At 36.8% G+C, this 17,740-nt stretch overlaps 1 protein-coding gene across 1 annotated transcript in view; it reads left to right on the top strand.

The window, feature by feature from the left end:
- Positions 1-17,740, top strand: part of ikbkb (inhibitor of nuclear factor kappa B kinase subunit beta) — a 36,828-nt gene that overhangs the window by 10,204 nt on the left and 8,884 nt on the right. The window contains exons 4-18 of the mRNA XM_067394298.1: positions 1,593-1,710; positions 1,826-1,895; positions 9,884-9,972; positions 10,166-10,255; positions 10,352-10,476; positions 11,411-11,518; positions 12,914-13,130; positions 13,466-13,660; positions 13,740-13,854; positions 14,663-14,786; positions 14,865-15,016; positions 15,105-15,166; positions 16,657-16,760; positions 17,316-17,365; positions 17,444-17,543. Of these exons, the coding sequence (XP_067250399.1) occupies positions 1,593-1,710; positions 1,826-1,895; positions 9,884-9,972; positions 10,166-10,255; positions 10,352-10,476; positions 11,411-11,518; positions 12,914-13,130; positions 13,466-13,660; positions 13,740-13,854; positions 14,663-14,786; positions 14,865-15,016; positions 15,105-15,166; positions 16,657-16,760; positions 17,316-17,365; positions 17,444-17,543 (1,719 nt within the window). The remainder of the gene's footprint in view (positions 1-1,592; positions 1,711-1,825; positions 1,896-9,883; positions 9,973-10,165; positions 10,256-10,351; positions 10,477-11,410; positions 11,519-12,913; positions 13,131-13,465; positions 13,661-13,739; positions 13,855-14,662; positions 14,787-14,864; positions 15,017-15,104; positions 15,167-16,656; positions 16,761-17,315; positions 17,366-17,443; positions 17,544-17,740) is intronic.

Below are 17,740 nucleotides of genomic sequence, written 5' to 3' on the forward strand. Positions count from 1 at the left end.
GAAATATTATATATAAGTCGATAAATACCATTTATGATTTTGAATTGCTTGAAATATGATTGAAATGACTTCAAAAAGGAAAATACAGTTAAGCTCAACATGTACGGCGCAAGTCTGTCATATAAGCTACATAATATTATAATGAGAACATTATAATTGTGTGTTTGGGATATGGCTTTGTTTTTATAGTCAGACTCTCAAAAATTATATAAAAGTTCTCATTTAGATTTATTGACCAATATATCGGTTATCAGCTTTCGAATATAAAGAATTATCGGTTATCGGTATCGGCCGATATATATGTTCATTTTTAATTTTATCATTATCGGTCCAATATGAAAATTTGACATACATATTAAAGTTGACAAATAATGGATTATGTCCTTCAGCTGAGACAAATGTGCACTGTCCGAAATTATGGTTTTGAATTGCTTGAAATATGATTGAAATCACTTCAAAAAGGAAAATACAGTTAAGTGCAACATGTGTCTGTCATAAAGGCTACATAATATTATAATTGTGTGTTTGGGACATGGCTTTTAATAGTGACACCTTTGTTTTTGTAATCAGACTCTCAAAAACTGTATAAAAATTCTGATTTTGATTTATCGGCAAACATATATCGGTTATCGGCTTTCAAATATAAAGAATAATCGGTTATCGGTATCGGCCAAATTGTTCTTATCGGTGCATCCCTAGTGAAAACAAGTCTTACTATCCGATGCAGTGCTGTTTCTCAAGTAAACTTATCTTGTTATAAGGAATTTTAGATATTTTAACTGGAAAACAAGATAAAAATAATATTATTTTTTGCTCTGTACCCTTTTGAAAAAGCAGTTAGCTACACTACAGGTTACAAACAACAACTTTTTTTTGTATACTGAAGCTGTGTAAAACTGATAATACTGCAGTATTTGGAAAATGTAGTTTCTATGTGGTTTTTGTTTTTCAGTTGAAAAAGGCGATAGAGAATGTCTTCCGAAGCACAAGGGGTTGTGGGTAATATTAACTCTAATTTGTGATGCTCTAATTGAACTAAACTTAGTGAAATTGACTCATCTGGTGAATTTTGGGTTAGGAGAGCCGTTTTGCTGTTGAAAATGATCTCAAGCACAGTAAGAGGTTTGTTTCTCCAAGGTATCAGCATCTTTAAAGGAAAGGAAAAAGTGTGACATTTTCAAAGTTTAGATGCTTTAATGAAATGAAACTCGTAATGAATGAAATACGTAATGAAATGCCTCTTATACAACTCACCCGTTGTTACTCAAGGCCTAATTTTTGTTATTAAAGCAATTATGTCAGGATAGTTGTCTGTGAAGGTTAAAACGAGCTGTTTATGTTCTCAGATGATAGTTTTAGGTGTTGCCGTCACAGTTATCCTGTTATGGTGCCTGGAATCCGTCTGTTTTTATTCCTTTTTGTCCTGAGCGTGTTTTATAGGAGGTTCATGTAGGGCAGGGCGGACCAGCCGTCTGAATATTACAAACACATTTTTAATAACAACATTATATAACCCAGATTATGAGAGGGTTATATGTACGTTGAGTTCTCTGTTGTTTGCACGTAACGATGAAGCGTCTCTGTTCTCGCAGGTTGAATCACATGAATGTGGTGGCAGCGAGAGATGTTCCAGAGGAACTCCAGAAACTGGCCACAAATGACCTGCCATTGCTGGCCATGGAGTACTGCCAGGGAGGAGACCTACGCAAGGTGTGGTTTTTGGTCATGCAGTGTTGTAAAACCATGGTATATGAATATTTCCGTAATTCAGTTGCATGTTCATGTTGCATTATCAAAATAATCTCTGTGCTTTCTGTATGTTCAGTATCTGAACCTGCTTGAGAACTGCTGTGGCATGAGAGAAGCTGCTGTACTGACACTGATTCAAGATATATGTAAGTCCACATACACCAGCGAATGGCGTTCGAACGTTATTCCCATGAGTCTTGACACTAGGGCTCTATGATTTCCACAATGCAGAAAACACAAATGAAATTGCGGAATCCAGTCATAAAAATAGAATTTTCAGTTTAACGTGGAATGTTACGGATTTTGGCAGATTTTGGATGAATAAATCAAAAGTAAGAGCTGTACACTTAAAGAAATTGCGATATGGACTACTAGTGTTGAAAAGACTATTAAAGCTCAAAAATATAGTTTTTCTTCAATATATTAATTTTAATAGTAAACCTTTGTTGTGCAGCACTTTGTTTGGCAAAAACTAAAACTTGCATTTCCATTTGATTAAATTTTAAAAGATTTATTAGTTTAATGTTTTATGCCTTCATTTGATTTCCACCATTTTTCTAGTAAATTTGTAAAGAGACAAAACAGAATTTCTGAAAAAAATAAAAATAAAAAATTGTAAAATTTTTAATTTATTATTATATTGTTATAGTTTTATGAATACAATCAATACATCATGCTTTTGGGTATTGAAAAAAAAAGTAATTAGTCCATTAAAACTGAATCCAGAAAAAAAATTAAATGGAATTTCAGAAAAAATAAAACCAACTGAGTTGTAAAAATTTAATTTTTGTTAAACTTGTAATAAGTTGTTGTTATTTTGTTTAAATTTCATGATTTCATTTAACTCGACATGCTTTCTGATTAATGAAATTTAATTTAACCATTAAAGAGGACCTATAAAGCCCTTTTCACAAGATGTATTATAAGTGTCTCCAGAATATGTGTGTGTGAAGTTTCAGCTCAAAATCCCCCACAGATCATTTATTATAGCTTGTCAAATTTGGGTGTGAGCAAAAACATGCCATTTTTGTGTGTGTCCCTTTAAATGCAAATGAGCTGCTGCTTCCCGCCCCCTTTCCAGAAGAGGGCAGAGCTTTAATGCTGCGTTCACACCGAACACGTCTGGGGCGTCAAATTCGCGCCAGATGCATCTAGTTGGACGCTTGAACATTTTGAAGTCAGACGCTTCAGACGCACGTAAAATTCGCTCAATTCGCGCGTCTAAACAAAATGTGTTCAGACGCGAATTCGCATCATAGGAGGGGCTTTCATCTCTTTCTGCACAGATCCTCTGAATAAACACATAATCTCATCAGTTGGAAACCTGTAGTGGCAATTAAACACGGTTATGCCGGCCGACTTTTGCTAGCTACAGTTGTGGCCAGAATTATTAGACCCCTTCATAAATATGATCAAAGATGACTCTAAAAATAAATCTGCATTGTTTATCCTTTTGATCTTTAATTCATAAAATTAGCAAAAATCTAACCTTTTATTGAAGGAAAATAATTGAAAGTGGGGGGAAATAACATTAAGAAATAAATGTTTTTCTCCAAAACACATTGCCCACAATTATTAACACCCCTAGAATTTTTTATGAGTAAAATATCTCTGAAGTATATTCCCATTCTTATTTAAATTTTTTTAGCTCACCGGGGTGATCATGAACATGAAATTGGCCAGCCATGACTTCCTGTTCCACAGGAGTATAAACATGAGGAAACATAAAGGCCAAATTCCCTTAATCATTCATCATAATGAGAAAAAACAAAGAATATAGTTCTGATGTGTAGCAAATGATTGTCGAGCTTCACAAAATAGAAAGTGGCTGTAAGAAAATACCTAAAACATTGAAAATCCCCATTTCCACTATCAGGGCAATAATTGAGAAGTTCCAATCAACTAAAGATGTTACAAATCTGACTGAAAGAGGACATGTGTCTAAATCATCCTAATGCGCAATGAGGAGGAGAGTTTGAGTGGACAAAGACTCTCTAAGGATCACAGCTGGAGAATTGCAGAGATTAGTTGAGTCTTGAATCTCAGAAAGCCTAAAAAATTTTTATCAAAAGCACCTACATCCCCACAAGTTGTTCTGGAGGATTTCAAGAAAAATCTTCTGCTCTCATCCAGAAACAATCTCCAGCATATTCAGTTGTCAGACAAGACTGGAACTTCAAACGGGACAAGCTTCTATGGTCAGATGAAACTAAAAAAAGAGCTTTTTGGCAGCAAACCCACCAGATGGTTTTGGTGCACACATGGATAAAAAGTGCCCCATGCCCACGGTCAAATATACTGCTGGATCTTTAATGTTGTGGGCCTATTTTTGTGCTGGAGGTCCTGGACATCTTGTTCAGATATATCACATCATGGATTCTACCAAATATCAACAGATAAAAAATCAAAACCTGACCAACTGTGCTAGAAATCTTATAATGGGCTGTGGTTGGATCATCCGTCGGGACAATGATCCAATACAAACATCAAAACCAGCACAAAAATGGGTCACTGAGCACAAAATGAAGCTTCTGCCATGGTCTTCCCAGTTCCCTGACCTGAACCCTAAAGAAATGAGTGGAGTGAACTGAAGAGAAGAAGCACCAACATGGAGCTGGGAATCTGAAGGATCTGGAGAGATTCTGTATGGAGGAATTGTCTCTGATCTCTTTCAGGTGTTCTCCAAACTCATCAGGCATTCTAGGTGAAGACTCAGAGCTGTTATCTTGGCAAAAGGAGGTTGCAAAAAGAATTGAATAAAAGGGTGTTAATAATTGTGGGCAACGTGTTTTGGAGAAAAACATTTATTTCTTAATGTTATTTCCCCCCCACTTTCAATTCTTTTCCTTCAATGAAAGGTTTGATTTTTGCTAATTTTATAAATTAAAGATCAAAAGGATAAACAATGCAGATTTATTTTTAGAGTCATCTTTGATCTTATTTATGAAGGTGTCTAATAATTCTGGCCACAACTGTAGAAGGTAGGCTAGTATCAACGGCTAAAATCATGCAAAAAGTTTTACAACTAACCAGATTGTCCGATTTCTTCACTTATTCTCTTCCAGGCAAGGTCCTTTTTATTCCTGTCTCGATAAAAAAATATAATGACACATCATAGAGCTCAGGGTGGCCACACACAGCGACATCTCTTCTCCACCACTGATCACATCATAACCACGTTACTACCAAAGCAGAGTCCCTGATTGGTTAACGCGCCACGAATTTACGCCAAAGTTCCGATTTTTCAACTCGGGCGTTTGGGCGTCAGACGCTCAATTCGCGTGTCAGACGCGTGAACGCTCAATTCGCGCGTTTACATTGACTTAACATGTAAATCAGACGCCTCAAACGCCCCAAACGCGTTCGGTGTGAACGCAGCATAACAGCTCAACAACAACAAAGCTGGAGAATCTCACGCAGCCAAAATGAGGAAAGTGTTCAGCCTTACATTGTTCAAACCGGAGTCGACACTGATGGAGAGACTCAGGAAGAAGTTACAACTTTTAGACGTTTCTGAATGGTTAGTGGATAAATTGATGTAGTTGCTGTGGAGTTGATTCAACTCATCCACTAGCATGTGCCGTCATGTTCATCTTTTGTGTTGAATTGACCCTCGTTTGTGAAGCAGTCCGGCGTAAAATGACGGCATTTACAAAAACATCTCTTCCTCTCCTCTAAAGCAGCCCAACATGGCCACGCCCCCTTTATTGTGTGTTCTCAGGGGCGGGGTTTATGTAAATTTGGGGTTTGTGATGTCACTAACCCGGGAAGAAGCTTGTTTTAGTCCCTACCAGCCGTTAAAAAGCGGATTCTGTAAAAGAAAATATCTCCCTTTGCATTGAACTTTGAGCGTCGTAACTTTGCAGATGTTGTTTATGATCAAACAGCAACATTACACACTAACTAAAGTTAAAAAAGTGAAATCATAATCAACCAGCCCTTTAAAAAGGAATCCAGAAAAAATAAAACAGAAAAAAAGGAATTTGGGAAAAAATAGGGCCCTACAACACAAATAACATCCAGCTGTTTAACTCAGTTTTTCCTGCACAGTCTTGAGTCCCTGGAGACGGCAAACCAGACTAGTTGACCTTAATCACGTGAGCACGTGAACATATGTGAGCTGTAAATGGAGGTCAGCCGAAATCTTGTGGTGACTGCGTTTGTGTCGGAATAGGTCTTGCAAATGTCAGAACATAAACCGAGTCAAATATTTAACCCAGATTTGCAGCTGAAAGTGGTGGAGAGTATGAATCAGACCAATCTGATGTCCACACACACACACACACACACACACACACACACACACACACACACACACACACACACACACACACACACACACACACACACACACACACACACACACTACCAGAGAGAAGACCTCTGATACATTATGCAGTGTAAGACTTTTTTTAGAAAGAAAGCAGAGAAATAAAAACATCACAAAATGAGTGGGAGCTCTACAAAAACTTGTGGACTTGTGGGATAGTTTATCCCAAAAATGACAATTCTGTCATCATTTACTCACCCTTATGTCGTTCCAAACCAGTATGACTTGATTTCGTATGTAGAACACAAAAAGAAATTGAACTATGATTCATTCAGCTTTGTTTCAGACATTTTTCCTAGAATCCCTTAGTAGAAATATTGACCCAAATGAGTCAATGCAGTATGAGTAAAGAGTTATAAATGAATGTGGAGCAGCTCAGATCATTGGACGAGAAATGTTTGAGTTCATATTGAGACTTCTGATTGCAGACTTTGGTTTCTTTGCGAATTTGACCTATAACCTTTAGTCACTATAGAGATATTTTGGCTTGGGTTGTTACAGTATGCCTGCCGTTTATTATCCACTATGAGTAGGTTCTCTTTGTTTACACTCGATCCAGAACTAACAAACCCAAACAGGATCTAATGAAAGGTCACAAATGCAGTTGTATACAACAACATGTCATGTGCCATATACAACTCCGCGTTACCGTCACTCTGTGGTCCACCAGAGATTTTCCTGTTAAATCACAAACATGAACCTGGATTTAGTCACCAGGCTCATCCTGTACAGTTTCCTCTCTTAACTGAAAACACTGCGGTTTCATAAGTGACCGTATTGAAATATGCGAGATGAACTTGATCTGTCAGTTGATGTGGAAGTCATTTTTCCAGTAATATTGGTTAGACCCTGATCCTATGTGAGCATGTTACTGAGGATTTATTAGGAAGCCTTGAGAAAGAGAATGTGAGAACTTTACTTGGAATTTCACTCTGGCAGTGACAGCAGAGTGTTGAGTTTGATGTCTTAAAGTGACAGTCCAGCCAAAAATGTAAATACCGTCATCATTTACAGTACTCGCCCATTATGTCATTTCAAATCTGTATGAGTCTTATTTCTTCTGCAGAAACCAAAAGAAAAAAAATTAAGGGAAAAAAAGATACATTTTTCAAAATATCTTCTTTTATTAAGAAATAACGTCATACAGTTTGAGTAAATGATGACAGAATGTATATTTTTGGGTGAACTATCCCTTTAAAGGTGAGCTGTGTAAAGTTGTTGATTTTAACCTGTTAGCCAGCACCCCCGCTTTTGGAAAATCCCAAATAATGACATACCCAAACTGAAACAGATACAGTTCATGAACCCTTTGCATAAGTAAGGTCTCATTTGAAAGCAGACACTTTGCAGTTTATGGTAAACTCATAATTAATTATTGTCACAATGAAGAAAATTGTTAAAAATAGCTTCGAAATTTTGAAAAGTTATTAGAAATTTATTTTTATGAAATATATTTATGAAAATGAAAGTGAAGTTGGCCTTGTGGCAATCTAGAAATGCACTGCAGCTAAAGCCACATGTCTGACCATGTTATATTTCAAATCTGAAGATGATAGGTTTAAAACTCTGAGTTTTATTACTTGTTTTTCAAGACCATGTCATGAGACTTTATTTAGAAAGGACTCTAAAATGTTAACTGATGTTTATTTTACATCTATTCAAGTGTATTTTCTATGCTTTGTCGTGCTAACAGCCCCATTCAGTTTCAGTCTCCCCTGAACACATTCACACCTCTCCAGCCAGCTTATGGCTCTAATTATTCTTTTCTTTTGTCTCTATTATAATTACTGATGTTCTATTCAAGATGATTTAATCCCTCATTTCATTCACCAAACTTCTCACTTTCAAACTGTATCTAATGCCCTTCCTGGGAAAAAAAAGAGAAAAAAAAAGTGAGCTTTACGATTAAAAATTATTTATTTGCATCAGCTCAGAACAGGTGCATCTCTGGGCTTGTTAGCATGTTAGCTTAGCACACCAACAAAACACAACAATTTATAAGATTAAAGCCACTTTTTTTTTTTCAAACTTACTAGTCGATTGTTTTAAATAACCTTCTTTGATGTGATGTGGCTTTGGATCAAAAATCAGACAGAAAATATATCATTTTAGGCTATTCTACACAATGAGAAAAGCTATCTCGATTAGCATTGCATTATAAATATAATCTACTATTATGAATACCTGACATGGCGTGAAGAACACAGATAAACCACATATTGTCACAATCGTGTATTTATTACTTTCAAAAGTGACGTTCTGTATGTTTATATCAATGTTATTTGTGGACTAAAGGTGCACAGAGCGCCCTCCGGCTGCAGGTATGAGTTGAAAACACTGTAGTCAGTGTATACAGAGCTCATATGACGACAACAGTGTGTTTTGGGTAAAAATGGAATAAATATGACTCCTCTGTATAGAAAATTGACATAAACGTATGAGAATCCATCAATATTTCTCCAAATGTGCATGCTTTTAAGCTAAAAGCCCCGAGGGATGTTATTTTGTGGAGTTTTTTCATGATGATCGTACAGAGTTTTTTTCTCAATGGCTGAAGCTGACGCTCATATTTCAATGAAAAGGTAACGACTCCGTTTCTCATATTCATAACTCCCGACGCATATTAACAAATAACGGTTACTATACGATGTTGAGAGTAAAAATAAAGATTAAAAATTGAAGCTCGAGTCTTAGATTTTTTTAATGATGTATAGTTTGTCAAGGTAAAGGGGTGGTTGATTATGATTTTACTAACTTTAGTTTGTGTATAATGTTGGTGTTTGAGCATAAAAACATCTGCAAAGTTACAACGCTCAAAGTTCAAAGCAAAGAGAGATATTTTCTTTAACAGAAATAGCTTTTTAAGAACATGTTGGGCTGCTTTAGAGAAGAGGAAGAGTTGTTTTTGTAAATGCCGTCATTTTTACGCCGGACTGCTTCACAAACGAGGCTCAATTCAACACAAAAGATGAACATGACGGCACATGCTAGTGGATGAGTTGAATCAACTCCACAGCAACTACATCAATTTATCCACTAACCATTCAGAAACGTCTAAAAGTCGTAACTTCTTCCTGAGTCTCTCCATCAGTGTCGACTCCGGTTTGAACAATGTAAGGCTGAACACTTTCCTCATTTTGGCTGCGTGAGATTCTCCAGCTTTGTTGTTGCTGAGCTGTTAAAGCTCCGCCCTCTTCTGGAAAGAGGGTGGGAGCAGCAGCTCATTTGCATTTAAAGGGACACACACAAAAAGGGCGTGTTTTTGCTGACACCCAATAGAGGCAAATTTGACAAGCTATAATAAATGATCTGTGGGGGATTTTGAGCTGAAACTTCACACACATTCTGGAGACAACAGAGACTATTTACTACAAATTGTAAAAGGGGCATTATAGGTCTCCTTTAAAATACTTTTATATATCTAGAATCACTATTAACCATTAGTAGTTTAATTTCCTAAAATGTCTTAAAGCAGTAACACTGGCTGAACCAATGGTATATATTGAGGACAAAACTATGTCATTTGTTTGTTTTTTTTCACAAAAATTACTCTCTTCTTCACCTTTTGGCAAGATAATTAAAGTTAAACTACTGACATTTTTATGTCTAGCTGTCTGAATAATAACACACCTGGTTTTAATGGCTCTGAGGTTTGTTACCGCCACAGTAACACGCTGTACGTTCAGGACCTGCATGATTACAGTGGGCTGGCAAAGCAAGTTATATCTAAAGTTATACTGACTATTTTCTTATTAAAATGTAAATATAGCCAATTAAAAAACAAAAACATCTGTCTCTCTCCAGCCTCGGCGCTGACATACCTCCACGGGATGAGAATTATTCACAGAGACCTCAAACCAGAAAACATTGTCCTTCAACAGGGTGAAAAAAGGGTGAGCGAAAGTGTTTGATTGATGGGTATAAAATGATCCGATTCATTAAATAATAATGTATAATAAAAAAAGTGTCTTTAATATATTTATTTTGCAGTAACTCTGTTTTTAAAAGCAATAAGATGGCATTTTCACAACCTCTCATATTTTATATCATTTTATTGCTAAATTAAACATTTATTACATCTTGTAGTTGGTCCATAAGATCATAGATCTGGGTTACGCTAAAGAGCTGGACCAGAGCAGCCTGTGCACGTCGTTTGTTGGGACGCTGCAGTATTTGGTGGGTACATCAACAAATTTGTGCAAAATGCCAGAAAATCTTGATGGTTTATTATCTCATCTTGACTGATATAAAGTCTGTCTGTGTCTCTCTCAGGCCCCTGAGCTGTTAGAACAGCAGAAGTACACTGTGGCGGTGGATTATTGGAGTTTCGGGACGCTGGTTTTTGAGTGTATCACAGGATTCAGGCCTTTTCTACCAAACTGGCAACCCGTGCAATGGTAATTATGCCCTCAATGGTCAGCTGAATTATACACCGCAAGGCCTGATGGTTATCTTTTAAGTGCTTCTCAACCTTTTTGAGTCTTTTGTGATTTGCTGTAAAGATGTGTATTTATAAAAATATTAAACAACTTCTACCTGATAAAATATTTTTTTAGAGCTTGTCACAGCTAGAAAAAAGTATATTCTTTATAAAAGTTGTTTTAAAGTGCACCTATTATGCTATTTTAAAAATTTCTAACTTTGTTTTGGAGTCTCCTATAACAAGTTTACAAACATCCAAGGTCAAAAACACTAATTTTCTCATAATATTCATTGCACATCACCTCATTTCTCAAAGAGTCTGAAAATGGTTCTCTCTAAATCCCTTGTTTCCGTAAGACTAAGATAAGATACATTTACATATACAAACATAAGATAAGATACATTTACAAACAGCGATATTACACATTACATAAGAGGTAATATTCGAGAAAGCATAATAGGGGCACTTTAAGATTTTATTAATTTCCATGACTTTTCCAGGTCTAGATATTACACTTTTAAAATGAGGCTTTCTCGTATATTCATGTTTTGTTTTGTTATCCCAAAATTGTGGGAATTCGAGAGACTCAGAACAAAAGAACAAGTCATGACCTGACAGTTGAGCCAGAGGTCCTGTGCTTCATGCAGAAAAGACCTTCATAATCTTGCATGACACACTATTGTTCTTATATCTTATGTTTGAGTAAAGATAATATTCCTGCTTCAATCGTTTGTTATTCCAGAGATCGCTGTACTGTGATTGGCTGTGCTCCAGTATTCTCACCACATGGATTGTTTTTAAAATATAACATCTGAGAATGAAAGAAAAATCAAAACTGACGCCGGCGCTGAAGGGTGTGTTGCAAAATAAACCCAAGTTCGCTGGAACTCACATCTCTCTCTCCTCAGGCATAGCAAGCTGTTGAAGAAACAGGTGGATGACATTGTGGTTTATGAGGATCTGACGGGAGAAGTTCGATTCTCCAAACACCTGCCGAACCCTCACAACCTCAACAAGTGAGTCCTGTGATGGGTGGATCTGTTATACATTAATTCTGATACATTTAATTCTGTATGTGTTCTGTAATGTGAAACAGAATATTTTGGAGGGAAAGTAATGTAGGGCGGGACTTTTATCCATCATTATTTGACTGGATCACGAAAGTGGTCTGTGATATTATTAGTTAATTTTATTTCAACTCTACTACTTGGTTACAACAACAGAAGATAATAATATTTTACAATTTAATAAAGATTGTTTTGTTTTTTTCTTCAGAACCCATAAATTTATTGGTAACACTTTACAACAAGGTTAACTAATGCTACTTTATTGTAAAGTGTTACCCATTTATCAAACAAAATGAAATCACAATTATTTATATAGTGCTTTATTATACAATAGAAATTGCTTCAAAGCAGCTTCACAGTAATATACAGAAAGTATAAGCAAAGTTAGTCAATTTCAGGAATTAGTCATTTTTATAATTTCATTAGTTTTTAATATTAGTATTTTAATAATATTAGCAGATATTGGGCTCTATTTTAACGATGGTCTGAAGCTCACGGCGCAAGTGCACTTTGGGTATGTCCGAATCCACTTTTGCTGTTTAATGACAGAAAAAAATGGTCAGGGCACCAGGCGCAAGGTCCAAAAGGGTCATACATAGTCTCTTAATGAGTCATGGCTGTGTTTTGGGCGTAACGTACAATAACCAATCAGAGTGTCATCTCCCATTCCCTTTAAAAGAGAGGTGCGCTTGCACCATGGCGGATTGCTATTTACATGGCGGAATATAGACACCCCTTAACCTGACGATTGCCACGATTGGTCAAATAATTAGCCAATTTCATTCATCATTACTGCAAATAGGTCATTTTGATACATGCAATGACTATCCATTATAACATGTCATTTTTATCTTCATTTGCACACAATAATGTGTGTAACAAGCAGAGTGTCGCACATTGTGCACACACCTATAGGCGCATATTACTAACGCGCTCTTTAAATCACAAAAAATACTGCGCCATTGACTTTAGAGCAGGTTTTTGTTGGTCAATGGTGCAGTCGTTTTTAGTTGCCTCAAAATAGCAACACGCCAACAATGCACCTGAACAGATCGTTTTCAGACCAGCATGCCCATGGGCGAACGGATGGGCACGAGTGCATTTGCTATTTAAACAACGTGCCTCTGGACGTGAAAATGATAACTGCGTCAGGCTGAAACTAGCAAAAAACATCTGGAGTTGCATTGAGCCGGGTGTATGATAGTGCCCATAGAGTTAAGTTAAATAATTCAGCGACAGTTATTCATTCAATAGTTTAAAGTACAGCTAAATCGATACATTTTACCACATTCAGAGGGAATATGTAGCTAGAGTGGTTAATCTAACTGTAAATATGTGTTTCAGACTGTTAGCTGGTAAGCTGGAGAGCTGGCTTCAAATGATGCTGAGATGGTCACCAAAAGAGCGAGGCAAAGATTTAAGACAGCAGAGCAAAGACAGTCTGGAGGGGGTCAAAGATCCGGAGGAGGACAGTAAAGAAACCAGTCCAGAGGGTGGCAAAGACTCTCCGAAAAGTTCCTGTTTCTGCTTTGATGAACTACGCCGTATTCTGAATCTAAAGGTAGGCCGAAGCTCTGGATGATGGAATGATCACAGCAGGGGCATCACTGGGGTTTCTGGGCACCCTGATTTAAGGGATAGTTCACCCGAAAATGAAAAATACCCCATGATTTACTCACCCTCAAGCCATTCGAGGTGTATATTACTTTCTTCATTCAGATGAACACAATCAGATATATATTTTAAAATATCCTGGCTCGTCCAAGCTATATAATGTGGGTCTGTCTGCCAGAAGCTAGTTATTATAGTAAATAAAGTTTTAAATATGATAAAATATGGATACACCCTTGGTTTCACAGTATCATATATCTCATGTGATCGTCTCTCTCTTCTCAGCTGGTACACGTACTCAACATGACCTCTGCTGAAATATTCACCTACTCCGTGCAGCCGCAGGAAGACGTGGCGTCCCTGCAGGAGCGAATCGCACAGGACGCTCGCATTCCTCCGGCCAATCAGGAGCTGCTGCTGGAGGCGGGGCTAGCCCTTGAGCCGCATAACAGCGTCATGCAGTGTGCGATCGATTATAGCGTATGTTTGAAAGCCTAATGTTTGAAATTCAATCCAGTTGTGTTCACCCAGTTTAGCCTGATTTTGTTGTGTTTTTTAGTTGATGGACGCTCGGCGCACAGATGAGCCGCTTGTTTTCCTGTTTGACCGTTCGTGCTGCAGCTACGAGCCTCAGTTTACGCCACGTGTCCTTCCTGAGAACGTCCGATTCGTCCGTGAGTTACTGTCCATTTCTCAGTAGACTTCATCACTATATTGACACAAACTACATGTTGTTCTTTTAAAAATAAGATTTTTTTTCATATAACAAAAACCTTGAAAATGTTTAAAATAAACAAATGTTTCTAACATTAAAGTGCAGAAGAACTATAATAAAGAATATCGGTTCAGATATCGGTTTAAATCCAGATTCAGATTATGTAAATAAATACGGTTAAGTGCAATATTTGCAGTGCAAGTCTGTCATATAGGCTACAAAAAATTATGAGAACACTACTGTAAAAGAATGTTGTGAATTTAGGTCTATCGGCCGATATATCGGTTATCGGTTTTCAAATATAAAGAATTATCGGTTATCGGCATCGGACAAAATTTTCATATCGGCGCATCCCTACTTAAAATGTAAAATTTTTTAAGTATTAATAATCTGAACGGCTGTTTGAAAACATGTAAATACTGTTTGACTTCCTTTTTTTTCTCCATGACAGGTTAGTTACAAACAGAAAGTTAACCGGGTAACCGATACAACTGCATTATTTCTGCCTTTCCAGAAGCGCCACCTACTGTCAGAGAGTGAATTTGCATTTACATTCAGCTGAACGCTTGTTTCCCCATGCTTCTCGTCCGTGTTATGGTTGTTCACATCAAAGTGCGCAAGCATTTTTTAAGCAGCACACCCGAAGGTTGATGGAAAAGAAGTTCGAAATAAGTTATCTAGAATAATTTACAGTATTTTAAAGTGGCCACTATACTGTGCATCACCGGTAATGTCTACATCTCACTAATCGGTCTTTTGTGATGTAGAGAACGAGCCCAAGCGCTCGCTGCCCTACAGCTCCCAGAGACGCACGTGGGGTCAAGCGTGGCACACCATCCGCGCGCTGAAGGAAGACTGGCAGAGGCTGCAGCAAGGCCAGAAAGTCGCCATGTAAGACAGGAAGCGATCTGAAAGAGCTAACGCTGATGAGAGAGGCTGTAAATGACTCGTTCACTCTCTCTGTTCCAGCATGAGTCTTCTCAGACATAACGGCACATTGTCCAAGCAGAAGAACGAGATGGTGTCGATGCACCAGAGGTTAAAAGCCACGCTGGAGTTTTTCAGCACTAGTCTGCACATCGACATCGACAAATACCAGGAGCAGAGAGCTACGGGGATCGGTATGGCACACCTTCAGAATGAAATATTAGTGTAGCCAAACTGACACGTTGTTTTTAGCATTACTTTCTGAATGATCATGTTTTCCAGCTTCTGAAAAGTTATTGAGTGTCTGGAGAGAGATGGAGCAAACTGCCCTCGACTGTGGACAGGTACATGCCTATTTGATGTTATATTTGTAGGGGTGTGATGAGATCTTACGTTATTAAAACGTGACAATATTACTCGTCGAGGTTAGAATCTGTCTCTATCTAACCGCATTATTAGATAGTGTTTCTAAGGCTGCACGATACATTAAAACAGTTTAAAAATCATAATATAGCATAGTGCTATCATTTATAAACCTACACTAACACTGGAGAATACATTAGTGTGTTTCTAAATATGCAAACTGTTGTTCATCGTGATTTCAAAATAAAGGGTCTTTTTTTTGTCCAAAGGCCTTAATAATAATAAAAAAACAAAGTTATGATATATTTTCTACATATAAATGTATCATAATACAGCCATTTCATTTGTGATTAAAATATCTTAAAATGTAATAAATGTATATATTTTTTATTCTGGCATGATTTTATAACATCATATATCAACATAGTACAAAATGATATTAAAATTATGTGTAGAAGTCGTTGTTTTGTTGTGAGAAAGAATGTGGAAAAATTAATTTCGTTGATGTCATTTGGAGTAACCAATATAAAGGGGCCATTTTGGATCAAGTCATGCGGTCAATATCATGTGACAGGATGTGACATCATTCAGACGCCTTCAAACGACCACATGGTCATGAAGCAAAGTAACCTAACTATTTGATAAATTCATGTTTTCACTGGTTCATACGCATGTCCTGAAACATCAGGTCATTCGGTGCAACCGCTATAAAACATGGAAAATGATGAAATATTTTAAAAACTTGTATTAAATATAAAATGTTTGATTGTCCTTTTGTTAGATATCAGCCTGTTAGCATTGTTTGAAAAAATCGTCATTTGGTAAAACCGAAATTTTGGTCAAACCGAATGACTTTTTTGGTGACAAATGTTGTCCATCTTGTAAAAAATGACAAAAGCAGTGTTAATTGATTATAAAAGCCACATAATCTCATTTTTAACACTTAATAAAACTTCAAAATTAATTAAATCTCCATTATGTTTTTTTTTTACACTTTGAAAATCTTATTTGTCAATGACCCAACAACAGAAATGATCAGGCTGTTGGCGCCCTCTGCAGGTAACTGTTCTAAAATGTGCATAAGTTGATTGTTTATAATATCATGTATATTACATTATGTATTATAACAGTGCTATTCAATAAAACCATAAAATAACTTGCTTTTACTACTTTATTTGAGCCAATTATTATTGCCTTGTTGTTGTTATATATGCATTTTAAAGGTTATTGTTCTCTTAGGTCTATTTTTATTATTATTTCAGTCTAATAAAAGACTTTTTCCAGTCATATTTTGTCATTGAAGATTTCTTAAATATAGTGTTTCTTAAAATCGTTCTCGTGAACCCAATATCGTGCGTCGTCTCATGAGCTGAGTGTATCATCACACACCCCTACATGTTTACTGTCAGAGCGAATGTTTGTGTGGTTGCACCCGTGTGTTTTAGTGTTGTCATTTTTGTGTTTGCATCAGACAGAAGACGTGAATAAACTGGAGGAGGAGATGATGACGCTTCAAACTGATATCGTTGAACTCCAGAGACAGCCGTGGAGGAGTGGAGAGGCTTTAGAGACGCTGTAAACCAACATACACACACACACACACACTCATACCAGTCTCATGCAGTCATACTGATGACAATATGATTGGTTTGAGGCAGCCAGTATTATCAGTTTAAATGATTAATCATAAACAAAATAAATATTACTATTAATAATATCTGTATTAATATTAGTTTTAACAAATATTAGTATAATTATGACATTTAGGGGCATATACTTGAGATTACTATACAGATGTGTTTGTGGATCTAGTTTACTCTGACATATGCAATAATAATTTTTTCAGATGGAAGTGTTTATTCAGCCTTTAGACAAAAATCCCACCTAAAAATGTTTGCATATGTGTTTTTTGTTTTGTATCATATTTGATACATCAGGCTTTTATGGCTCATATAGTAAGATATAGTGGGAATACGGAGCTCACACTTGAGAAGAAAAAAAAAAACATAGTCCGGTACATCATAAACATGACTTGTTTCCCATCAGACTGACGTAAACCTGTGTGTCTGACTCCCTAAAATACCATGAGTGTGTGCATGCGCTCCCACTCACCTGTGTTGTGTTTTGCAGTGAGGTGAAGGCAATGGAGCTCTTCCGTAAACTGAGAGAGAAACCCAGAGGTAAGCTTCACCTTTACTCTGCTCTGTCCGGATGAGCCGCTCCGTCATGTGATCTGAAAGTCTTTTTACTGTCTCCAGAGCAGCGCAGTAATGGCGACTGTCAGGAAGTGATCAAACTGGTGGTTCAAGCCATACAGTTCTACGAGAGGAAGTTACGGGACTTTTACACACACCTGAGGTCTGTTTCTGTGAGACATTCAATTACAAGCTTATTTGCAGACACAACAATGAATAACACATTTGATTTGATTAAGTTATGCTTCCTACCTTTTGATTAAAGGGTTAGTTCACCAAAAAAATAAATAAATAATGTCATTAATGATTCACCCTCATGCCGTTCCACACCCGTAAGACCTTCGTTCATCTTCAGAACAC

The sequence above is a fragment of the Chanodichthys erythropterus genome, chromosome 9, assembly GCF_024489055.1.
Source record: "Chanodichthys erythropterus isolate Z2021 chromosome 9, ASM2448905v1, whole genome shotgun sequence".
Classification (NCBI taxonomy): Eukaryota; Metazoa; Chordata; class Actinopteri; order Cypriniformes; family Xenocyprididae; genus Chanodichthys; species Chanodichthys erythropterus.